At 42.7% G+C, this 25485-nt stretch overlaps 1 protein-coding gene across 1 annotated transcript in view; it reads right to left on the reverse strand.

Moving 5' to 3' along the window:
* The window catches only part of kdm6bb (lysine (K)-specific demethylase 6B, b), a 38057-nt gene that overhangs the window by 3305 nt on the left and 9267 nt on the right, over positions 1 to 25485 (reverse strand). Inside the window, exons 4-20 of the mRNA XM_037688051.1 lie at positions 22801 to 22857; positions 22256 to 22457; positions 21946 to 22179; positions 21689 to 21826; positions 19343 to 19621; positions 16678 to 19208; positions 16463 to 16589; positions 13925 to 14030; positions 13587 to 13792; positions 8858 to 8961; positions 8702 to 8770; positions 8468 to 8616; positions 8277 to 8391; positions 6502 to 6689; positions 6279 to 6420; positions 6076 to 6202; positions 5828 to 5998 (exon numbers count right to left, since the gene is read on the reverse strand). Coding sequence (XP_037543979.1) covers positions 5828 to 5998; positions 6076 to 6202; positions 6279 to 6420; positions 6502 to 6689; positions 8277 to 8391; positions 8468 to 8616; positions 8702 to 8770; positions 8858 to 8961; positions 13587 to 13792; positions 13925 to 14030; positions 16463 to 16589; positions 16678 to 19208; positions 19343 to 19621; positions 21689 to 21826; positions 21946 to 22179; positions 22256 to 22457; positions 22801 to 22857 — 4945 coding nt within the window. The remainder of the gene's footprint in view (positions 1 to 5827; positions 5999 to 6075; positions 6203 to 6278; positions 6421 to 6501; positions 6690 to 8276; positions 8392 to 8467; positions 8617 to 8701; positions 8771 to 8857; positions 8962 to 13586; positions 13793 to 13924; positions 14031 to 16462; positions 16590 to 16677; positions 19209 to 19342; positions 19622 to 21688; positions 21827 to 21945; positions 22180 to 22255; positions 22458 to 22800; positions 22858 to 25485) is intronic.

Genomic DNA, 25485 nt, shown 5'->3' on the forward strand with positions numbered 1-25485 from the left:
GGAGGATAACGTAAGAGGATAACGACTCAGAGTAGGAGGATAACGTAGGATGTTAACGGCTCAGAGTAGGAGGATAACGTAGGAGGATAACGACTCAGAGTAGGAGGATAACGACTCAGAGTAGGAGGATAACGTAGGATGTTAACGACTCAGAGTAGGAGGATAACGTAGGATGTTAACGGCTCAGAGTAAGAGGATAACGTAGGAGGATAACGACTCAGAGTAGGAGGATAACGACTCAGAGTAGGAGGATAACGTACAGTAGGAGGATAACGTAGGATGTTAACGACTCAGAGTAGGAGGATAACGTAGGATGTTAATGACTCAGAGTAGGAGGATAACGACTCAGAGTAGGAGGATAACGTAGGATGTTAATGACTCAGAGTAGGAGGCTGCACCTCTCTCAGTGGCTGTATGCTGCCACTCATGTTACAACGTGAACACTTGCGGCTTATAAACATGCATGGCTAATTATATACAAATTTATTATTTTTATTTAGTGTGCGCGGCTTATATTCAGGTGCTCTCTATGGTCTGGGAATTACGGTAGATGTTCTGTGAGGCGAACATGTTGGTGAACGCACCGACACTGATCACTGATGAAAACGTCTCACCAGCATCACAGGTATGAAAAGCGTTATGAAGTCATAATCAGCAGCAGCGGTCAATCAATTTTGTAGAGGGAGACAGAGACAGAGGTACAGTAAAAAAAACAGTAAGGCAGTGATGTTTGTTGCAGGATGTTTCTTTCAGCTGAATGTGGTCTGCTCATCAACAAACAGTCTGAACATTTTATCATCAGCTGATGAGCTGCAGTCTGAGCTGAAATGGAAACTGGTCCAACCCTATATTTCTCAGGGAAGATCATACAGATTATATCTGCTTAGCTGGTGTTTCACATTTTTCTACTTTTTATTGTTATTCTTGTTTTCTCTACTTGTTTCTCTACGGGGCAGCTGTGGCTGAACGGCTAGAGAAGTCGTCCTCCATTGGGAGAGTTGGGGGTTTGATTCCACCAGCAGTCACATGATGAAGTGTCCCTGAGCAAGACACTGAACCCCTTATTGCCTCCAATGTGAGCCCCATTGGTGTATGAATGTGATCTAGAACGCTGTAGAGATGTAGTCAATGATTTTACTTGACTCGTTGTTTTCTTTGAAAATACAGAAGACAAGTTAACCCTGTGCATTAAACATTTCCTTCATATAATTAAATAAATATAAAGAAACATGCTGGCTAAAACCACAGTTCAAATGCATGCTACAAAATACCTTCAGCAAAGTTGTGTTTAGTAAAAGTGGTTCTACAGATAGTATTTTATGTTTCTATGTGCACTTGATGTGTGAAAATTATGATGTGATGATCAGAATATTTGATCACAAACACAACATTTATGTCATATTATTTATGACGTATGTCACATCACATAGGATATGTGCTGATGTTGCTTCTTCTTGCCATATTTTGTGCTGTGGGTGTGTACTCTGTGGGATAAAGGAGGACTTCACAACTTTGTTATTAGTTAGTAGCTGTGGTTTACTTACTGATACTATTATAATAGTTAGTTAAGTGTATTTTTTTTCCCCTGTCTGTGTCGTGTTTCCCTCCATTAGTCTTTTTCTCCATCCCTGGGCATCAAAGAGGTTGGCTTGTTTACATATTATCCATGCATTTTGGGCTCACGTGAGCACCAGAGCATTGCAGGAAAGTGGGGGTGGGGGGAAGCAGGTACAGTCTAAGAAGAGGGAGGAGGAGGGGGCAACCTTTTAGGCCGACTGAAACATAAAATAAATTTGAAGCTGAGTTTTTGAAAAATCTGACCCTATTAACGGAACATAAATATAATTTATTAAAAATTGGCTCTGTCAGTGTAGGCGGCCAAAACGGCGCCTGTTATCAGAATTCATAAGTCAAAACGTTCAGCTCATTCAGGACATTTCTGCTGTAACTTTTGGTAGTTGTGCAATGCATACTTTTTGAAATATTTAGCTTTGTCAGCCATATTTTTCTCATTGAAAATGAACACAGTTCTCTTTACATCCTTCAAACCCTTCGGCCGTTTAAAATCTTTTACTGCTCATTTTAGCTTGCCTTTTCCCATTTTCGAAGTAGAAAAAAGCTGAAATTAGGAGAAATAAGCTACATTTTTAAAGATATAAAAAAGTTAAATCTGGTCCTCTGGACATTCAAAAAAAACAAAAAAAAACAAAGCAAATCAACAAAAAAATGTAGAAACGTTTCGTCTCTCGTCCGAGAGACTTCTTCAGTCTGAGGAGCTGTATTCAGCTCAGTCTCTTAAATAGCACCTTCTTAGAGTGGATCAACCAGTTTTGCTGCTGACAACCAAAACCAGCTGATCACATGCTCAAGAAGGACCATCAGCCTAACAATGGACCATTAGCACACTGATGGCTGTTTACTGTTCACAGAGGGCTGAGTGATACTAGCAATCACAGCATTGTAAGAGGGGGACAGTTGAACCCGGAGGCCTCCACCCCTGTTTAATGATGGACAATTTTTTTTCACAAAGATGGCCTCCTTTACTCCTCTCTCAAACCATCGTTCCTCTCTGTCCAGGATGTGAACATCTTCATCCCTGAAAGAGTGACCGCTGGCCTGGAGATGAGTGTAGACCGCAGAGTCCTGGCCTGATGATGTTGATCTTCTGTGCTGGGCCATCCTTTTGGCCAGTGGCTGTTTTGTTTCCCCAATGTAAGACTGATCACAGCTCTCCTGCCCTTTTTTTGAATGTCCAGAGGACCAGATTTAACTTTTTTATATTTTTCTACCTGGATTATTGAGCATGCATCAGGAGATTTTTAAAGATAATTTCAGCTTTTTTCCCCCCTGCTTTATCAGCTACCTTCAGCCATGTTTCTGCATCTCTTTGGCTACTTTTCAGCTTTTATGCACTCTTTTCAGCTTCTTTCTACCTATATCAGTTTGTGTGCTCTTTCAGCCTTTTAGTTCTAATTCGTCTAATCTGTCAGTTCATCGCCTACTTCATCGTACCATTGCTCAAGACTCCCAGATACATGAACTCCTCTATTTCACAGACTCACTCCTGAACTGGAGGAGAATTAAGTTTTTGGCCTCAGACTTAGAAGAGCTGACTCTCATCATAGCAGCTTAACACTTGACTGTGAACTCCCCCTGTATGCGTTACCTGGAGACGTCAATAGCACCACATCATCTGTAAAATGTAGAAATGAGACACTGAGGTTTCCAGTTCAGACACGCTCTTCCAGGACTGTCTTGAGATCCTAGCCGTAAACATCGCAAACCGGACCAGAGATGAGCTCGACTTTGTTTTGAGAATTTGGACATAGTTCATTTCAGTTCTACTTAGTCTGAATAAGAAGAGCCCTGGCACCCCTTACTCTTGCAACATTTCCCCCAGAACGCTTTGGGAGATAAGGTTCAGATACACAAAACAAGTTGACAGTACAGCTATCGTATTTTCCTCCCTGTAAGTCACAGTTTTTTGCATAATTTACATGCCCTGCAACTTATAGGCTGAAGCGACACATTTATGGATTTTTTTCCCCACGGTTATAAACCGATGTTTTGGCTGAGAGATGACCGTTTTCATTCATTCTGACTGAAAAAACATTTGAGCAGCCACTTGATGGCAGCAGAGTAACAGTAGTAGTAAGGCATGCCGTTGTATCATGTAATAGGTAAACGTGGCTATAATGACAAGGTCAAAAAAGTTTAAAACAAAAAGAACTGGACTTTATTTATTATACTTTATCGACTTTTGAAATGCAGCTGATTTGACTGTCAAAGTGCATTTATTAAGCAAACGTTTGACTGAGACATACATTTACTATAATTTTGAGCAAACAGATAATTGTATTTAAGTGTTAGTCTTGTTAAATTTTTGTTAAAAGTCTTCCTGAGCACACTCCCACGACCGCTATTTGTCAGCCCATCGATTTTTGGCACAACACCGGCCCGCATTTCCGGATTGTCAGCGGTGACGCGTAACAAACGCGACGTGTCAGAGGTGACGCGTAATAGATGCGACGTATACGGCAAAGCAACATATTTATGGATTTTTCCATTTTATTAGACAAATATGGACTGATGCGACTTATAGGGGGAGCGACGTGTACGGCAGAAAATACAGTACACTTTTATGACATCCTGATATTGAAAGGGCCAGAATCAAACTCCCGTTGAAAAGGTGGCAACAGACAAAATGGACGAAGAAGTCAAATCCCAAACAGAGAAAGAAAAACAACGATCCTTGTTTTAAGGAGACGCCGTGCGAGGAAATAAGCCTCAATCAACACAACACAATCTTTAGAGGTACATCTAGTTTAGTGGAACTAGATTTTAAGGTTTATTTTTAATTTTAAATAAAATAAATATGTACACTTTAATTCCTAACTGCTCAGGGACAAAGTTTGTTTTTAATGTTTATGAGGTCCTAATAACACTAAAAAGTTAGCTGAAATGGAAAAATGCACACCAAGCTTGGGACTCAAAAGGATAAAATGAGCTGGTCAAGGGTGTCTGTCAGGGGGCTCACCAATTTTTAGTGGTGGTCATTGCCCCACTGGCCCCTCCTTGGTGGTGCCCCTGCACAAATGTCCAAACAATTTATGCACATAGACACAGGTATTTATGCTCGACTGCAGACATATCTATTCACAAATTTAGACTAAAGGTTGATAATATCATCATAAAACTCACGAGTTAAATGATAAGTATGGCCTCAGTTTTGAAGATAAGCCTTCTAACGGTTCTTATAGTTTGTGCATTTCTAGTATCCTGCTGCCCAGGGTTCATGGCAAAGGAACAAAATGAAAATCATCTTGCATATGCTTGAGATTTGAGTCAGGCAGAGTGAGTAATCCACCACTGTGGACAATTAGCCTGAACTGCTGCTTCATGAAGGTCTGATCACCACGAGCCCGCTGTGAGCAGAACCCGTATCAGGCAGAAATCAAATGCCTTCATTATGCCTCTGACAGATGACAGGAAATGATGTTGGAGAGGGTGGAAAAGGACTTGTAACAAGGCTCCAGTTGGACGCTGACTTTGCTGCTGTTCTAAAATAATTACCAAAAAAACTAAAATAAAAATCACTGGTACATTAGAAATTTTTCACTGCTGCCAAAACAGGAAAATGAAGAGGTTTATTTAAGGTCATCAAGTGGATGAAAATGTCATCATTCTTAGCAGTAGTAAGAAAACTACAAATAAAAATAAACAACTACATAAGTGCCTGTCTTTAATGTAATGACATTTTTTTATAATATGAAAAAGATGAATAGCTGGACACAGACACCATCTGCCGGCCTTACATTTATCCACCTGTGTAGAAGTTGTGTGGCTGAGCTGACTGTTGGCTCACAACACGTTTCCCTCTTTATTTGGTGCAGAATCACTTGTTCCAGATTGGTTTTGAGAGTAACCACTACAGTGTGCTCTCAACCTAAGTCAAAAAGGATCCGCCAGACTGTTAACACATCCAGAAGCCAGCATCCTTGATTGCACAGGGTGCCTTTAGAAAAACCTCTGCCCTGTAAAAAAAAAACTGTCCAATACAGAGAATACGCTGACATATTTAAAATTACACCGATAACGTTACACTTTGTACTCCCTCAAGTTTGTTTAGAGTTAGAATGGGCTAAAATCAATGACTGAAACGTCCCGTTACTGAATATTCATGCTGTTTGAACGCCTTTAAAGGGTTGTAGAATGGAAAAACAACTTTGGAAAAATAACAAAAAGCTCAAATGTAAGCAGAAACAGACATTTACATCTAGAGAAGCACCATGGAAGGCAATGTTAAAGACGTTGCCGTGACACTGACCAGAACAAAACTGTCGTAAATTCTCATCAGCTCCTCCGTCCGATACTGTTCCAGCACCACCACTCCCGACAGCGATGAGCTCCTCGCCCGAACACAGTCCTCACAGTGCACCACGTAGGTCTTCTTACTACTGCTCTCGCTGCTCACAAACAGCAGGTTGAACACCTCCACCTGCACGAGCACAGCTCAGGCTCATAATGTGTTCATGATGCATCGGGCCAAATTAAAACGGAGGAGGAAGGACTCACGTCACACTTGTTGCAGTAGTAGGCAGGTTCGTCCTTCACGCGGCTCTGGTAAAATATTTTCTTCCCTGTGGCCACCAGCTGGCGTCTGAGAATCTGGATGTGCTTGATGGACTGCAGGAGGCAGTGTCTGAGGGAGACACGGAGGATAAACGACGTGAACGAATAACGACTCGCTCACAGACCTATGCAGACAAGCGTCTTACTTGATCAGTTTGAAGGTATCCTCGTCCGTGACCTTGATGGTGCGAGCCACGTTCCAGGAAACGTGGATCATGGGAACAATCGACTTCACTTTCTTCACCTCGTTCCACTCGAAGCGCTCCAGGGCGAGCTGATATTGGTAAGCTGTCAAAAAAACCACAAAGAATGACACAGCTGACAGATGGTACCTCTGCTCTTTGCATCGAGGTCTTTGCTGTGACGTACAGTTGAGCGGTCCCACGTTCCAGGCAATGTTGTTGCACCAGCCCACTGCCTGGACCCAGTGAACGGTCCCGGCATTAATCCACACCAGGTCACCGGGTCTCTGAATGAAGCGGTAGACAGGGATGTTGGAACTGTAAAGGTCCTCCAGGACTGGCCACCAAGACCCTGTGAGGTAGTCCACTCCATGCCTGTCAGAAACCGTTAGCAACAAACCAACTTAGTCCACAAACATAACATTGCAATACAGTCATCCCTCGATACTTCGCGATTCGACTTTCACAAACTCACTCTTGTGCAGGTTTTCAACATAAGATTGTACACGAAACACGACTGGCTATGGGGAAAGACAAACCCCATTCTGCCCCCTCCTTTCTCTTTCTGAGGCTGTCTGTCACAGCACAGAAAAAGAAAAGAGGGGGTGGGGGGGTGGTGTCTGTCTTTCCCCATCGCTACTGTTCAGTCTGTGGGAGCTGATTAGAGCTGTCATTTCTACCCTGGGCCCGAAGCCCAGCCCGACCCGAGTTTGGGCCAGGCCATGATAATGTGCTGGATGGGTGGGCCGGGTCAGTGTCCGACTTTTGATTGTGTCAGCGGATTTGCTGCGATCCAATTATATGGCAACATAGCTTGCCATACCTTCACCAGCTGCATGTGGACATTTCACCGCGAGCGGACAGGCCTTGAACAAGGTAAAATACAGTTCAGTTAAGCTTCAGATGGGACTACTGGTAGGTTACTGCCAGGAACCGATCCATCGCCCAAATGGACGTTCAGCTGCTGCACTCAGCGGACGCGCATGGCTGACGATGCAAACAGATGAGATCCCAAAGCAGACATGTCAGAGCAGGGTCCATGTCTGAATAATGCAGAATGCAGGCAGAAGCAGGGATTGAATGCTCTTTGACGGCCATGAAAGGACAAACACTCCCTCAGTTATGATCTTCTGCGCCTTTATTCAGTCGCGCGCGTTAGCCGACTGTTAATAACTATATAAGCAGTCAAAGCTTAATAAAAAAATGTTGTGGTGGGGTTTGTTTTGGGTTCGGACCTGTAATTACTGTTAATTCGTCAGGTTGGGTGGGGTTTGGAAATGATGGATACGGGTTGGGGCTTTGGGCCCGAATGCAACTCTAGAGCTGATACTTGAGTGAGCGGCATGGATTGTTGATTTAAAATAATGAAGCATGACCCAAACCGAGCCTTTGGCCCAGCCCCTCGACGATCACTGAGTGGGCCAGGCCACCGGGAAATGTCCCGGTGCCCCCGATGGCCAGTCTGCCCCCGGTGTCGTGCCAAAAGGTGATGGGTCTGCCAAATATCGATTGGCGCTGCAGGAGCTTTTTTGACCATTAAAAGTGCATTTATTAAGGAAAAAGTAAACGGAGACACATCTTTGTTATAATGTCGAGTAAACAAATAATCGTTTTTAGGGATTAATCTTGTTAAATTTCAAAGAACTGAAACAGAGAATCCTGTCGTGTGTGCTTCTGTTACGCCAATCGATTTTTGGCAGACCATCACTTTTTGGCACACTGGGATTGGCTCAGTAACCGTAGCATCAGTCTGGCTGCTCTCTTTCACTCTGCTCTTTTAGAGCGTTTAGAGAGTTTAGAACAATGCAAGAGTGTGGGAGAGGTTTATAAAGCCTTATGTATAAATACTAAAATAAAGATAACATCCCTAATTCATCTATTGCAAGGAGTCTGGAACGTAACCCCCACGATAATCGAAGGACTACTGTATTTGTAGCGGACTACAACAATCTGATCGCTCACTTTTCACAGAATTTGTTGATAGCGTCCCAGTAGTGTTCATGGACCGCAAACCATTCGCAGTCCCCAGGTCCGATATTGATGTTGACGGAGCAGAAGTTGTTGTTCTCTTGATGACCTGTTGGGAAATGCGAGCAGATGATTATTTGAAGAAGCTTCTGAAACCCTAACTGCGACGACAGACGCACACTGACCTGGCGTGCGGCTGCCTGGCACCTTCATGTAGAGCTGGACGGTGTTCATGCCCAGGATGGTGTGACCCACGAGACTCAGCATGTTGTTGGTGGATTCAACTCGCATGAACGCTGGCAGCTTCAGCAGCTCCTGCAGCTGGGGCTTCCACCTTGTAAAAACACAAATCCAAATCAAGACAAGCGGCGCAATGTGGAAGTGCTTCACCATGAGCTGGGCCTAACTTGTAACCTCACCTTTTAGGGTCAGAAAGATCAATGTTGGTCCCGAACTTAATGATCTTTCCAACTGTTTTCTGCTCTGGGCTGTGGAAAACAACATGTGAGCTGATTGTTGTTGACGCTGATAATCAGGGGTTTATTCAAAGAGACAGAGAAGGATTTGGATCCAACCTGGGTGTGCTGGTGGCATTTGCTAACGTGAGAGCAGCTTTTGACGTTGCTGAGAGCTCTGACGTCTGCTCTTCTTCCTCTTCACTCTCACTCTCCTTCTCGTCCTATAACACAGAAACGTAACATTAGCTGTCGGTTAAAACGAAACAAGAGGCACGTTGATGCACATAAACTTTAATGTTTTGGGTGCAAGGCATTCAAGTGGGTAGGAGTTACACTGTGTATAAGAACAGAGGAAGTTTTTTTTTCCTCATCCGAGGCAGCTCAGTGTGACGGAGTGAGTGGAGGGAGCAATTTAATCTACCATCAGGCAAAATGGTGAAACCATGGGGTAGCCAGTGGTGGCCTTGGTCACCATAGATTAATCTTTGGCCATCCCAGTCATTTGGAGAAACTATAATTTTAAGAAATACATAAACTAAAACGTGTATAGTTTCTTCAAATGATTTGAGTGGTTGGTTTACTCCCACACACACACACCCCACACGCATGCGCACGCATACACAAATATATATGGTGGTGGCTTATCTTGGATTTTGATGTGGTAACCCAGTTTTTGATAATAACGTTTCTTACATCAAGATGCAGCCAAACAAATGAAAGTCAGCATGTTTTTTATTTAGGATATATTTATCTTATAGGAGCTCTGCAGAGAGTGGTGAAGGATGCACGGGGGACTGTTGGGGTTGGTCTCCCCGCTGTCACGGACGTCTGCACCTCTGGGTGCAGGGGGAGAGCCACCTGCATCATAGGGGACCGCACTCACCCGAAGCGCACACTTTTTGCCCCGCTACCCTCGGGAGGGAGGTTGAGGAGCGTTAAGTGTGGAGCCACTGGACTGGGGAACAGGTTCTACCCTGAGGCTGTTAGACTCATGAATCTCTAATCAGAATATTCACTGTGAAAAATCACATCATGTTGCTGCTGATCTGTTTCATGTTGCTGCTGATCTGTTTCATGTTGATGTGTTCATGCGTGCTCATCTGCTCACAGACTCATGTTCATGTTCATGCTGATGTTCGACGTGATGTTTTTGTGTTATTACTGCTTAGTGTATATTTAGTTGATGTTTTTCTTGGTTCATATCTTGGATGCTATTGCTGTTTTTCTTTTACATTTTATTGTTGGATGTAGGGCTGCAACAACGAAACGATAAAATGGATAAAAATCGATGATTAAAGCGCTAGCAACGAATTTCATTATCGATTTGTTGTGTCGCGCGATTATGTGTCTTTCACGGAGCTGCCGAGCCGTTTTGTTCACGAGCACAGGCATTGTCAATGCTGTCTGACCGAATAAAGTTTGAAAAAAAAAACCCAACTCTGCAGCGCAAGTTGAACAGAGCGAGGGGGGAGGTGGAAGCAGAGCAGAGTCGGTGTTTTCAAAGGAAAATAAGTAAATTTTACAAATGACTGACGCAGCAAAAACTGTTCGACCCAAGTCCTCCAAAGTGTGGGAGAACTTCACAAAGATAAAAACTGAAACATGCAGCTTTGAAACTTGCCGACACGACACGGGAGAATCACGGAGATGAAACGTAAACATGTCGGAGTTACGAGGAGGAGGAAGGAGCTGCAGCAGATACAACATGTCTCACTCCCAACTCATGTGTTGCAGGTGAGTCTCTACAATTTAACACATTGTTCTGTTTCAAGAGAGAAAACGTAACGTCAGTCTGTCTGTAGATGAAGATGCTGTTTGTTTGTTTGTTATCTGATTAATGACGGTGATAGAGAACGTGTGTTAGTTTTTATTTAATGTAATTGGTACAAGCAGTGTTTAAATGTGATTTATAAATAAATCTAACAAAAAGATAATAATTTAATGATTAAGCTTAAACTTTTAATTTGCTGGCAAAGGCTGAAGACACTGCAGGTATGGCAGGATGAATTGCATTTAAACAGGAATTAAAGTAATTTATTACATCTACTCAAATGTGTGTAATAAAGTTTTGTGTGTGTGTGTGTGTGTTTAATTGCTCTTTGAGCTACTTTTGCCTGAACCTAACACTGTAAGTGAAACAAGGCATTTCTTGAGATGATGTAAATTATGCTATAATACATATTTACTGTCTCATTCCAGAAAACAACAACAAACAACAACATCCTTCATGATGGACAGACATCATGGACACCACAGCAGCAGCTGTCTTCACTGAAAGCATCCTGAACATGATCGTCACTGACATGAGGCCTCTGTCAATGGTTGAAGACGAAAGCTTCACTACAATGATCCACACTTTTAATCCAGGTTACAATAATCCACACTTTTAATCCACGTTACAATAATCCACACTTTTAATCCAGGTTACAATAATCCACACTTTTTATCCAGGTTACACTCTTCCCTCAATGACACATTTTACAAAGTAGCTAATTATTGTGCAGGTATAAAGATACATTTGTATATATTTTTGTGTACATTTATTTTTTTAAGCTATTTGACTAACTTTTATTTTTTATTATTCAATATTTTACTAACAGAATAGTCAAAGAGCAACCTGTTTTTTGTGTGAATTGCTATGTCAGTCAAATGTTCAATTTTGGAATAAAGGGGTGGAAATTAAAACTTTTTTTTTTGCCGATTCATCGATTAATCGGAAAAATAATCGACCGTTGAATCGATTATTGAAATAATTGTTAGTTGCAGCCCTAGTTGGATGTAACTGGGACCCTGTGTACATAATTTCGCTTCACCACATGTACCACATGAGGTGCGAATGACAATAAAGAAACTGACTGATTTTCCAAGTTATCCAGTTCACACTGTTAACATATATAAAACAACTGTAGCTTATCGGAATCTGGCCTCTCTGTTCGGTCTTGAATAGGCCAACTTATCAAATTGGTCCCGGGGATGTGTAAACTAAGAAGGCTCTGCTCTATCCTCCACCCCCCCTCCACCCCAACCTGCCCCTGAGAACTTCTGTGAATGCTTATTAGAGCTGTACAGGCTGACACACTAACATTTTATCAGGACTATGGTGCTATCTGGAAGTGCATCATTCAATTCAATTCAATTCAATTCAAAAATACTTTATTAATCCCAGAGGGAAATTATTTTGTTGTTGTAACTCGTTATCCTCATTTCATTAAGAGATGTTATAGATGCTGATGGCTGTAGGCAGGAAGGATCACTTGTAAAGGTCCATCCCACAGTGGATCCTAAGAAACTGGCTGCAGATGCCGTCCGATCCGTCCACCCAGACTCGGCTGGCCTCTTGGTTCCCCTGGACTGTAGGACCGCTTGAATGCTGGGCAGAACTCCTCCCAGAGCGATGGCCACTCCTCCCATAAGTCTGCCGAGCTCCTCCTTGCTGCGGACAGCCAGCTATAGGTACTGAGGGACGATCCTGTCCTTCCACTGTCATGAGCCATGTTTCCTGCTAGTTCCAGGATCTCAGTGGTCAGGCACTCGAGCACAGCTGGCAGGTAGATGAGAATGCGTCCATAGAACATCCTTTTCAACTCATTTGAGAGTTGGGGCCATTTTGAGATATTATTTCAGCTTTTGAGATGTTATTCAGCTGCTGTTGTTGTAGAAAACTGCCTTGTTGCCATGGTTACGCATCATAACAAATGTCCAAAACTAAAAAAAGTTTCAGTAAAAATCCTTCCAGCTGCACAGCATTCGATACCAGAGGAAACAATCATCCAAAAAATGTGATTTACATCCAGAAAAAGAGGAATTAAAGTTTCCAAAAGCAAAATGTCAGAATGAAAGAAACAGAGCTGCTCCAACATGCAGCCACTTTGAGCGGCGCAATTCTAGAAAAAAGACAATCATGGACAAATCTCACCGTCTTGTCATCAAATATATATGTAATGTGTCTATAAATGTGCTTGCTAGTAGATTTTCTTGATGTCTTGTATCGTGCCCTGACAAGGACAAGGTGTGAAGTAGGGGTGCACCGATTGCAGTTTTCTGGACGATCACGATCACAGACTTCTAAAAAGCCTGACCTGTCAATTCCGATTTTGTCCGATACTGATTTTGTTTCATAAGCGACACTGTCTGGTGTTATAAGGTCACAATGCACCTTCAATTTTCCTTTTTTTTTATTATTGAAAAACATACCCTTGAACAATATCCTAGAAACAATACAAACTTGTTTTAAGTGGCCATGAGGCAGTGCTCTGAAATATTAATGTTTAGACAATTGTTGTTAAAACAAACAAAATATCGATAAAATCGGTTTCTCATGCAAGTATTGGCCGATTTCCGATTTCCTAAAATTAAGGAAATTGGGGACGATAAATCGGCCCCTAGTGTGACGAAACCTTTTCTTTTTTAATACCACTATCCTATCCTCATGGCCTTGCCCCTTTTCCATCTAAAGAATAAAAGGCCACGCTCTTAGGAGCTGCAGCCATTTGCACTCCGCCCATCTTTCGGACGACTGTGCGGAATATAATCTCACTGTACTTCGGTGCAATGATAACAAAGCTTATTCTGATTCTGATATGTATACTGTATATGGTGGCAGCCATCTTGAATCTTAATGTGGCAACCCACTTTTAAAAAAAAACCTTTCTTATGCCTAGATACAGCCACACACCAAAATGAAAGTTGGCAACTCACTTATTTTTCCAAGTTATTTTGCTCACAACATGCATGGACAGATGGATGGATGGAGGGTTTTTCCAATTTCCCAGCTTTGCTCCACAACAGGAGACAATCAGTGTGTCACTACAAAGATACTGTATGTGGCTTGGGAGACGATGGTTACCTGCAGGCTATCCTGGAAGCTGGAGGCCTGGTACTGAGCATATTTGGCGATGGTGGTGTGAGAGCGGCTGCTTTCACAGGGCCACGTCTGCAAGGAGCCATTTGCATTCCAGTTCTCATCAGCTGGCTGCTGAACCTGAGTTCTCACTTCCACAGCATGGTCCGAGTTGGCTTCGACCAGAGATTTGGTGGAGAACAGGCCAAGATCTCACGTAGAAAAAAAGATGAGAACAGAGTTCGGTATCAAAGAAATACAAATATCTGTGCTTAATATACTTCATCTTGCTTTTCACTTTTTACAAATTAACGCTATACGATGAAACATGTGGTTAGACTCACTAAGGCGGAGAGAGCCAGCGAGGCCTCGGATGACCGTAACGGCATTTTTTGGATCAGTGCAGAACTGAAGAAGAACTGGAGAGAAGGCGTCCCTCTTGCTCTCCAACTGTAGTAAAACAAAAAGCAAAGTACAGGCATAAATTATGAAGACTGCATCAAAAATAATTTGTATTGACGAAATATGTTTTTGCTTTGTTTGCGTCGTTTTCTGGGATTTGGTTTTGTGGGCTAAGTGACCACAAGTGTCAATTTTTTTTGTTATCATCTAACAATTGTGGCACTTAAAAAAAAACAACTTTTCAATTATAACAGTGAACAATGAGGGAAAGAAAACATGAAAGTAATAAAATAGCTGTCCCAGGATGGTAAAAATATGAGGCTCAGCAATAAAGAAGGACTAGCGTGCAAATGTTATTAGCTGTCAACTACAGGAAAAGTTAAGGTCATTAACTTAGCATCTTAGTTCATTCATGTCAGACATATTACTACTACAAAACTTATCTATTTCAATAAAACTTATTTAAAAAGCCAAAGTTTTATCTTCTCACAGCAGAACACGCACACAAGTCACTCGCTGCCAAAGTTCTGTAACTTTTGTTGGAGGCTGATAATTGTGATTCTGAGTGCAACCAATATTAAAAACTAAACAAACTCTCTACATTAACTTACTGACTGCAACATGACAAAACAAAACAAAAAGGGCAGCAAACATTCTTGTGGGTCTTTGTTTGAACGTTTAGAGCAAAGATCAATGTAAAAAATCCAACAAAGTTCAGTCAGGTCATCTGGATGGTTTTTTGTTTGTTGTGATGTTTTGTCCTTTATCCATAGGACTTCATCAATCTATTGAGCAAGAACTTTGATGTTTTGAACCACTTTGGCTGCCTCAGAGGAGTCGACGGGGTCGAGGGCAGGCCCCAGAAACCATCTTATCACCATCCAACTGGTTGGTCAACTATGGGAGTGTGCTGCTTGTGGGACTGAGTTTGCTTGTGGCTCCTCGAATTAAAGAAGTCCTTTGGATGAAGAATGAAACGTCTCAACAAAAAAAATAAACTGTCCAGATGACTTCACTGAACTTTGTTGGATTTTAGAGCAAAGGTTTGGGATGCTAGCTTCATACAGTAGCTAGCTACGCTGCAGTGCTAATGCTAGTTTGTATATAAACAGGAACAACAAGCAAAGATTCAGGCCCCGTTTACTCGGTCGTTCATTTACACGACAACAGCTCTCAGTCTCTCTGAAACTGAAGGTTTCTGAATCCAGGTCTCAAGAGTGGAGATTTTTGGGGGAACCCTCCACGAAGGTGTGAAATGCTCCTCAAGTGTGAAGTCGCACATGCACAGTACAGGCGGCTGCAGTCCAAAGTTTTTCTGCACTAACAACATTTATAATGAATGGCAGAGAGCAGAGTCTTTTTGTGCTACTCACCCCTTTTCAACATGTAGGAGCAAAACTAATAAAATCCAGGGTCCAAAGAGACATTAACTGTGATCATGCAGACATTGCATGCGAAATGAATGCAGCTGAGCCCTGCATCAGGGTTGCCAGATACAGTGTATTTAAAATGTCTTATTTACCCCCTCCTTTTCTGTGCACATTCAACAAACACAATGCACACCTCATCTTAGAATACCTCTACTCAGCACATATGACAGGGTTGGTCAAAATACTGTCATTTTAAAGTGACAGCACTATACTTCATCATTTCATCAGCGACAGAACTATAGTTCTATATAGTCATTATATAGCGACAGCACTAGAGTTCATCATTTCACTATAGTTCATCACTATAGTTCATCATTCAGGTCTCTCTTGTAAATGAGTCCCTGAGGCTCAATGAGACTAACCTGTATAAATAAAGTTTTAAATTCTTATCTGGCAACCCGACTGACATGGAAACTGCTGTGTTTTTGAGGAAACCTGCTCTATTTTTGTTTATTACCCACAATAAACATTGAAAAAACACTTAACGTTTCCAGAGGTTGTTCTTGTGTAAACGGGGCCTCAGTTTGGCTGTGCAATATTGTTTATGTATGTCGTCTGTTAGCAAAATATCAAATAAAGCAGTGGACAGTTTTTAACGAAACTGCCAGAAAGTACAGCTGGGAGTGATTAACTTGGAGCTGACTTGATTCAAGTTAAATAACCTTAGCGAATATAAAAACAGCAATAAGTCAGTTTCTAGATATTGAGGTATAATTTGGTGCAGTAGTAGCTGAGAGTCATCCCTAACATATACCTTGAGTGCTAACATTGTGTAAGATCTTTGATAAAATTTTGGCATTAACCGTTGACACATTAATTTTTTAACATGTTATAATTTTTTGTTTTATTTTCTCTGTTTACTTCATCTACACTTCGTCCAACCAGGGCCTTGTTAGTGACGCCACGAAACACTGAGAACAAAAACTGGTTGGATCGTAAAAAAGGAAAGACAGCAGGCTGGAGATATGTCTGGAATGAAAACAGAAAAGTCTGGATTCTTATAAGTCAATGGTAAAATGGTGGGCTGACACCTGATCGGTGTACACTCACATAAATGCTTGGTGTGGGAGGGTTAAGCTTTTCCCGAGGGATTGGAGTGTGAATACCAATGTTGGGTTTGACAGAGAAGGCAGGAAGCAGGTAGGACTCCTTGAATTTGTCCTTCATTTTTGTCCCTCTGTGAAGCAGTGGAACAGAAACACACAAACATTAACACTAGTGAACTAAATCAACTGACACACAAGGATCTAAGCTGTAGGACTCACTTGCACGCACTGATCACTTCAGTTGCTGAGTTTTGAATGTTGATCTTGGAAAGTGGGATTCTTCTTTCCTCCAGCTCTGATATGTTAAACGTTTGCCTTCCAGCACAGTCCATCTTAACCAAGACGATCTTCAGCTCTTTTGACAAACCCATGGACAATGCTTTCAGTCTCAGGGGATCCACGGGAGCTTTGGAGCGGGGAGGATTGCTTGAGGGTTTAGTAGCACCTGACTTGGATGTAGTGATTGCTGAGTTTGAGGTGTTGTTGTCTGAGGTTGCCTTTTTCTCCGTCTCACTATCTTCTACTTTAATATCTGCCGCCATGTTTGCGTCGGTGTTCCCAGTGTCCAGTCTGACTCTTTTGATGCCTTCGCCATGGGGGGGTTGATTTTCCTGAGGAATCTGGCCCTTCGTACTGTCTGCGAGGATTCTGGAGACAACTGACACCGAGGATGAAATGCCCCTCTTGTCTAATTCTTTCGCTTTTTTGACTTTATTTTTTACCTTCCTCTTGTTCGCCTTTATCTTTGTTTTGATCTCTGCTCCTCTTCCCATATCCTTGGCCTTTTGTTTTCGCTTCCTGTTTGCGGTCGTGTGCCCCGTCTCCTTCCTGTTCTCTCGCTCTTCCTTGGTAGAGACGCTAATGACGCTGGTGAAAGAGGCCCTGTGAGTTGTGGTCACTCTCAGTTCTGCACTCAGTGATCCCTCCAAAAGAGACGACTCTGTTTTCTCCAAGAGGTTCTCAGCGAGCCTCCCTTCTTGGGTCTCTTTAGTAGAACTTTCACTTTTTTCCTGCTTTTCCTGTATCTTGACAGACTCTTTCAGATATGGAGGAGTGTGGTATTTTAGAAGTGAGTTTGAGGTAGTGTCAGAGGGTGACTGATTATTGGACTCGGAGGATGGCGTGGGAGTTGGTTTGGGAGAGAGATCCTGGTTTTCACAATCGTGTATTTGCGGTGCTGTTGCAAGAGATGAGGAGTAGGTCACTCGTTTTGTAAAAGCCCTGCCGAACGGACCGCCTCGACACGCAGCCCTCTGGCTTCCCAGGAAGTTGGCGAGACTCTTGAAAACATCATCCAGACCTGCTTTATGCTGGTGGAACCCATTGAGAAGTGAGCCAGCAGTTTTGCCACTGGCATCTCCTTGCTCTTTCTTGTCTTCCTTCACATCTTGTTTGATTGCGCAAGGTGGATCGCAGAGTTCAGATGTGCCTTTGCGGGAATCTTCATTCACTGCGTCAAAACAAGGCTCGCCTCTCGTATCATCACTGCTTTCGCTGTCTGCAGGAGGAGGGGAAAAGCACTGGGTGGGGCTGGGCTGCAGAACAGGTCTACTCATCACACCTTTATCGAGCTCTCCATCCTCTTCTTCGAGATCTGACACCGGGGAGCCCTGCCAACTGAGCACAGGAGGGGTGTTTGAATGGTTGTCCACGCTATCCACCAGAGTTCCCAGCACGGCTTCAGGCTGAAGGTCTGGGGCATGGAGAACTCCCCCCTGTCCATCATCTTTGCTACGAATGGCTTGTTCTACACCAGTGGAGCATGCAGTGCTGAGCAATGCTGGGGCTTTACACATGGAAGAGGGAAATGTGCCATTGAAGTATGTTTTTGGTCCATCGTCTGAAGACGTGGCGCTGCTGGTCTGTTTGGGACTGGAGTAGTTAGAGGGAGATGTTGTTGGCAGTTTATTGACTGAGGATTGTGGGGGACTGCATTTCTTTTTGGGCATCTTATTCGATTTTGACTTTGAATGCTGTGAAGGGCAGCTTGGACGAGGGGTTTTAGTGGATGGACCTTTGGATGTTCTTTCTGCTGCTTGTTCACTCCTCTCCCTGTGCTTGTGTTTGAGGGATGGCTGGCTTTGACCACCTGGGGACAACGATGTCTCCACTTTACGTAGTTTGGCCTCTCCTGGACACAAGAAAGCAGAGGAGGAGGATCCTTCCGTCTTTGATTTTTTTGATTTCGTACTGAATTTTCGGTCCTTTCTAAACTCCTTGTCTCTCTTTCTCAAGTGTTTTTCTTTCTTCCTTTGTCTTTTCCGTTCATCGTCTGTTCTATCTGCATCAGTTTTTTTCTCCTTTTTCAGAGGCCTATCTTTCTGTTGATATTTAGTTTTTTTGACATCCTCTTGCTCCTTCTCAGGCTTGCTTGATTTTGGGTGGGCGACAGGAGACTGTGGTGAGAGGGCCTTCCTGCATTTGGGATCTGGAAACCTGGACTTTGAGCCAGAATGAGACCTATGAGTCTTGGTAGATGTCGGGCTGGGTCTCGGAGTGGGAATGGGGCTCACTTGGCTTTTCTGCTGCTCATTTAGGTAGGGAGAACGGGGCTGACTGTCTGAGGCATCTTTTCTGCCACTGGCCACGGTCAATGAACGGGGACTGGAGGGAGCACCTGGACTGATGGAAGTAGAACCTTTTTCTTTAGGATTGCAAAGTGGGGATGAATTTGGAGAAGAGTCTGCAGCAAAACTCTTGCTGATGGACGGATCCATTGAGTTGCCTTTTAGATAGGTGTGATGAGTTCCCTGTGGAAGCAACGTTTGAACTTTAGTTTGATTAAACATCTAAATTATGTTGAGTCTTACTCTTCTGAGCAATAGTAACAGTGCACTTAAAAAGTTGCGTAAATGGTGAAAACTACACAATTTCAGTCTCTTACTGTGCTTTGTTTGGGGTGATGACCCCAGGAGTCCTTTCCCTCCAGAGGGCGTAGTGGTGTGTTGTGCTGTGGGACTCTCGGGTGGCTTGTGTGCTGCTGATGGTGGTAATGATGATTTTGTTCGCTGTAAGGCACACGGGTGTGGTCTGCTGGTGGAGCCGAGGTCCTCCGTTCGGACTTCTCTCTGTTACCGTGGTGTGATGGTTTGCTGCCGCTGCTCTGGGTTACAAGTTCTGAGGTACCAAAGTCATGGCCTCCAGCTCGCACTTCAGAGGTTTCCTTCATCATTTCAAATATAATAACAGTAGTCAGCCAAGGTGTTTCAGGTACAGTTTTTTGTTTACGGTCATGAGCAGTGGCGGGCACAGTTCCACTGATCAGCTAATAACAGAACTAGGCCTGTCGCGATAAACAATAAATCAATTAAGCGCATAATAAATGAAAATTATCAACCTCATTTTCATTGATCTGTTATTGTTTCTTTGTCTCTCTCTTTCTACTGAAGACACTGGATGACAAACGGCTCAAATCCAGTGCTCTTCACTGACCTCTCTCTTTCTCTTTAAATCCATTTTAACAATCCAAAATCACACTTTTGGATTGTTAAAAGCAGCTAGTTGAGAAGCTAAGCTATGAGCTAAGCTAACAGGCTGACCTCAGGGAAAAAAATCCTCCGTCTTGTCGAAGCTCCAAAATTCACGGTTGAAACCCGTACCTTTGTGTAAAAAGTTGTTTAACTCTGCAAAAATAAACAGAGAACTTGTTTACTGATTTTTTTAAATTAAAACTTTGTGTGACAAATGCTATGCTAAAGAGCTCAAACCACACTGAGCCTCCGCCATTTTGAGAACTGAAAAAAAATTAAGAACAGACAACCCATGTCACATCAAGGGGCTTTCCTCCCATTTTTCTTAAATAGTCATGTTGCTCGCTCCCTCACTATCCATCCTTCGGTTCAAACAGTCTTATATTGCCATCAGGTGGTCGAATAAGGTACTACAGTTAAAACAAATTAACCAACATTTCTTCTTAAATTTGACAATAATTACTAATTATTGTCAAATTTCAAACAATATTATCGTTTACCGCAATAATTTCTGAGACAATCGCCCAGCAAAATTTGTTATCATGACAGGCCTAAACAGAACTAATATTTTGCTTATCGAACTTAACTTTGGAAACTGTTAGCCGCTAAATGAGGTATTACTAACTTTAAGTCCGCTAACAAAATTCACAAACTTGTTTCTGTCTGTTGTTGGCATGTCTTGAAGAGTCATTTAAACACGCTATTGTCTTACTGCAGTACACAAACCAAGATGTGATTGGTCGATGCCGCTTCAACTGAAAGGAGACGAAGCTGTGTGACGCAGACTGAGTGACAGCTGTCTTAGCAATTAGCGTGTTTCTGCAAATTTTTTTAGCTGTTTAGCGGTTTAGCGTTAGCAAACCCAATTTTTTTTAGTTAGTGGAATATGGGTTAGCGAAGCTAACTTGCCCACCACTGGTCACGAAGAAAAGAAAGTCCACCCTTTTTCAGTTTTAGGATTTTATGTAGCATGTCATAAAAATAACACCTTAAGTTTATCTAAACACACAAGAAATCACATTAACATCTCTCAGTTGGGGGTTTCTGTATGACTTTATCAGTCTCTTAAACTACTGTGGAGCAATTTTATCCCACTCTTCTTTACAACGTTGCTTCAGTTCATTGGGGTTCGGGGATATTTATTTCTGCACAGCTCCCACCTCGGCATTCTAGTCAAGCTGAGGTCTGCACTTTGACTGGACCATTGCAACACCTTGACATTTTTATTTATCAGCTGTTCTGTTGTAGATGTGATGCTGTGTTTTGGGTCTTTGTCCTGTTTTATGACCTAATTTAGTCCAAGCTTTAAGGTAGTATCTCACTAGTTGGCAAACAGCATTCCCAATGGAGTCTCCAAAACATCCTGCAATGTTTGAGGTGGTTCTCAGTTTTCTTGCGAGAGCTGCAGAGGTATTTGCCTTTTCTTCCCCTTAATTTTGAGTGATCAACTAGTCTCTGATAGTTGCAGTCCAGTGAGCTACTACCTTTAGCTGTGAGACAGTTAGCCTTACACTGTCTAAGGTGCCCAGGTCCAGTGGCTCCAATTAAACACAAATCATCACTCCTACCCCGTGCTGACAGTTGGTATGAGATGACAGGTTTTTTTTTCAATTTTGTCTTCATTTTTTGTACACTTGAGGTCAGATTTAAATAAATGTAACTATGGTAAAAGATTAGATCATATTTATCATGTCCATACATGTAAAACCCTACCACTGACAGATGGATTTCTTCAGTCTCAGCTGGTTGTGTAAGCATACCTGTTGCTGTGTTGCTGAGGTCCTGTGTTCAGAGTTATAACAAGGACCGGCCCTGTCTTCTTGGTAGCACCGAGAGTGGTTGGGTGATGATGGGGCATGGGCAGGTGGAGGCAATTGCCTTGATTCAGGATGAAATGGCTGAAGAAACAGAAATATGTTGCCAGTGTGTGTCTGTTTCACCAACAGGTGGTGCTGTCTCACTAAAATGCACAGTTTTATTTATTTATTTATTTTTTTGACCAACTGAGAGAAAGTACCTGATCAGGGCCAACGTCCCTTTTCCTCTTAGCTGGACACCCATTCCTAGGAGCCAGATGGTGGTGTGGGGGTGGACTGTGATGGTGCCGCTGGTGGATGGCTGGCCGTTTCCACGGTCCCGGTCTGTTGTTTACCATTCTGCCTGTGAAGTTCCTGTGGCGGTCTGAAGTGGCCCATCTATCCGGAGGGGGCTGCAGTTCCCTGTTGTTGCGATTCAGACGAGGATCCCCATGCTGCCAAAAACAGGAAGTATTACTATACACGTGCATGGAGGTCAGAGTCGGCGATTCTCACCAGACTGTTGCTGACATTGTTCTGCCAGTCTGCATAGCGTTGCCCGGGTCTGGTTAGGTAACCGTTGGCACCTCCTTGGTTGTTGAATGAGCGTGGTGCGTTGGGATGCCAGTCCTGGGCCTGAAACTTCTGCTCTTTACCATCCCAGTTTTGGAACAGCTGTCGATGTTCCTTTGGCACGCCTTTGTCCTGGATGTGACTGAGTGTTCTGTCCCCTCTGGGAAGAAAGAACAGTAAACTTAGCAACTATTGTTTCAGATACCACTTTGCCACAATTCAGCCAGCATGTGACACAAAGGAGACTTCTATCCACATCAATCAAAGCATCACCCATAATAAGTAATGCTTATTTATAAAGCATGTTACATAGATACAATATCACAAAGTGCTTCACACTAGAACCCTGAGGTACGCCACAAGATAGCCTGTTAAGTGTCCGACATGAGCCCATTTACAGATACATTGAAACTTCGGTGAAACAAGTACTATGAGAAGCACTTGAGAACAGAACCCGATCATTAAGTCAGCAGGTGGTTTCAGTAACACAGCTGATCGCTCACCTGTCATAATGACGACCTGATGGATGATGATGGGACTGGTTGCGCCCTTCTTGGCATCTGTAGAGAAGAAAAAATAACAAAATCAGTACTGTATTCTTGGATGTAGTTTATTTATGATTATAATATACATCTGGGAACTCTGACCCTTCTGGGGCTATAAGCTGGACTCATGGCAAACAGACTTGTTGTTTTGAGATCGTTTTTTGTTCTGTTGCTGTGAATGTCTCAATCAAGTGTGCACCTCTGCTGATGGCGGATTTTGGCCTCAGCTGCAGCTGCATCTGTGGATGTTTCAGTCTCCTTTATGAGTCCTCTGCTTGTTCAAACTGCACGCTGAGTTCATTCTCACAGCTGTAGCTGAAACAAGAGGGCCTCATGAATATGCTCATCAGAGTTTCAGTTAAACCGGACAGCTCCGTAAAGTGGTACTTACTGTATCTTGTTCCAGCCTAGACAATAAAAGCCTCATTCCGGATCAGTTCAGGTACAGGTGTTTAAGCCTGTGCTGGTAAACTCTTAAAGCCTCCTGAGATCCTGAGTTCAAGATGAGTGGTTCTGGACTGGACTTGAACAGGGACTGCAAGCAAACCTTTATGTTTTTGGTGCAAGGCCATGTGGGTATGAGTTACACTGTATAAGAACAGAGGTAGTAGTTTTTTGCTTGTTTGAGGCAACGCAGAGTGATTGAGTCTGGTGAGTGGAGGGAGATATATTATCCACCATCAGGTGCAATGGCAGCTTTGGCCACTATAGAATAATCTTCAGCTTCCCCAGTCATTTGAGGAAACCATACTTTTAAGCAATATAAAAACTAGATAGTATAGTCTCCTCAGAGTGGCCAGTTTACATATATGTATGTTGCCATCTTGGATTTTGACGGGGCAACCCAATTTTTGAAAGGAACCTTTCTTACATGATGTAGCCACACACCAAAATAGAAATAAGTACCTCCCTTTATTTTTCAAGTTATGGCACTCACAACATGCATGGACACACGGATATTTTCAATTCCTCCTTTTCGCTCTGCGACGTGGAACAAAAGGCAAAGATGTGATTTTCTGATTAAGATTTTCTCTGTCCCTGATATTGATCATTGGTCATTAAAATTAAGCATCGGCCAAGACAGAGTATCAGTTCGATACTATTTAGCATTTTTTACAGTACAGACTTGCAGATTACAAACCACAAGTACATTAAAGGTATTAAAATCAATGCCATTGTCATGCGCTTGATGTCTCTGTGCTGTTCCTCAAGTAGTTTTTATTTTGTGTTGGAGGTCAGGAAGTATTGCGTCTCCAGCAGTATACATACCAACATCTTGCAGCATGGCTGCTGTAAAACCAGTCAGTCAAGAACAGAGATCAGGAGGATAGTGTAGTCAGCTACTCTGGTAATGATCAATAACAAATTCCCTGACCCTGATCTGATACTTGTGATTGGTTCAAGACATCACTAGTAGAAAACCCACATTTTGCTCACTTCTCTCTTTTTTCTGTCCATAACACTCACAACCATCTCCATGTTTCAGCAAATCAGCCTCTATCATCTAAATGAGCTGTGGGTGTTATAAAAAGGGGGTCCACATGATTGACAAATATATTATTTAATGTCTATGATTAATTGGAGTGAAAGTAGGGAATTCCGTATATGTTGTGAACATGATAACAGAAAAAATAACCAAGGTGCCTACTTTCATTTTGGTGTGCAATAGAAACGTTATTTTCGAAACTTAGGTTGCTGCATCAAAATCCAAAATGGCTGCTACCATAAATGTCTGGCTTTCTTGTGAGCTGGATAAATTAAATATTAAGCAACACGCCGAATTCCATTTTGGTATGTGGCTGAATCTAGGTATAAAAAAGATCACCATTGAAAAGAGGGTTGCCATGACAAAATCCAAGATGGCTGCCACCATTTACACATGTAAATTGGCCACCCCAATCATTTGAGGAAATTATGCTTTCTAGTTATTTTCCTTAAAAGTATAGTTTCCTCAAATGAATAGGGGGTGGCGGGCAGCATGGTGGCTCAGTTGGTAGAGCTGCTGCCTCTCAACGAGAAGGTTGCCGGTTCAAATCCCGGTCTAGAACCTTTATGGGTGGAGTTTGCATGTTCTCTCCATGCATGCGTGAGTTTTCTCCGGGTACTCCAGTTTCCTCCCAGAGATAAAAAAAACATGCATGTTAGGCTGATTGGTAACTCTAAATTGTCCCTAGGTTTGAGTGAGAGAGTGAATGGTTGTTTGTCTCTAAGTGTTCCTGTGATGACTGGAGACCTGTCCAGGGTGTATCCCGCCTCTCACACATCTCCAATGCTGGATATGGACACCAGTGACCCCTGCAACCCGAAAAGGAAGAAGCGGGTAAAGATAATGGATGGACTGGGGTGGCCAAAGATGAATCCATGGTGGCCAAGGCAAGCATAGGCCACCCCCTAGCTTCGCCATTGCACCTGGTGGTTGAAAAAACTGCTCCCTTCACTCACCAGGGTCCATCACTCTGCACCAACTCAAACAAGAAAAAATAAATTATTTAAAAATACCTCTGTTCTTATATAGTCTTGCACCAAAAACATTAAGGTTCACTTGCATGCTCTGTTCAGTTCCAGTCTGGAAAAACACTCATCTTTAAAACTACAAACATCCACTAGTTAAGTTCCTCAGCGGCGGGGTACAATGGCATACCG

Source organism: Nematolebias whitei, chromosome 14 (genome assembly GCF_014905685.2).
Source record: "Nematolebias whitei isolate Nwh7 chromosome 14, NemWhi1, whole genome shotgun sequence".
NCBI classification, from domain to species: Eukaryota; Metazoa; Chordata; class Actinopteri; order Cyprinodontiformes; family Rivulidae; genus Nematolebias; species Nematolebias whitei.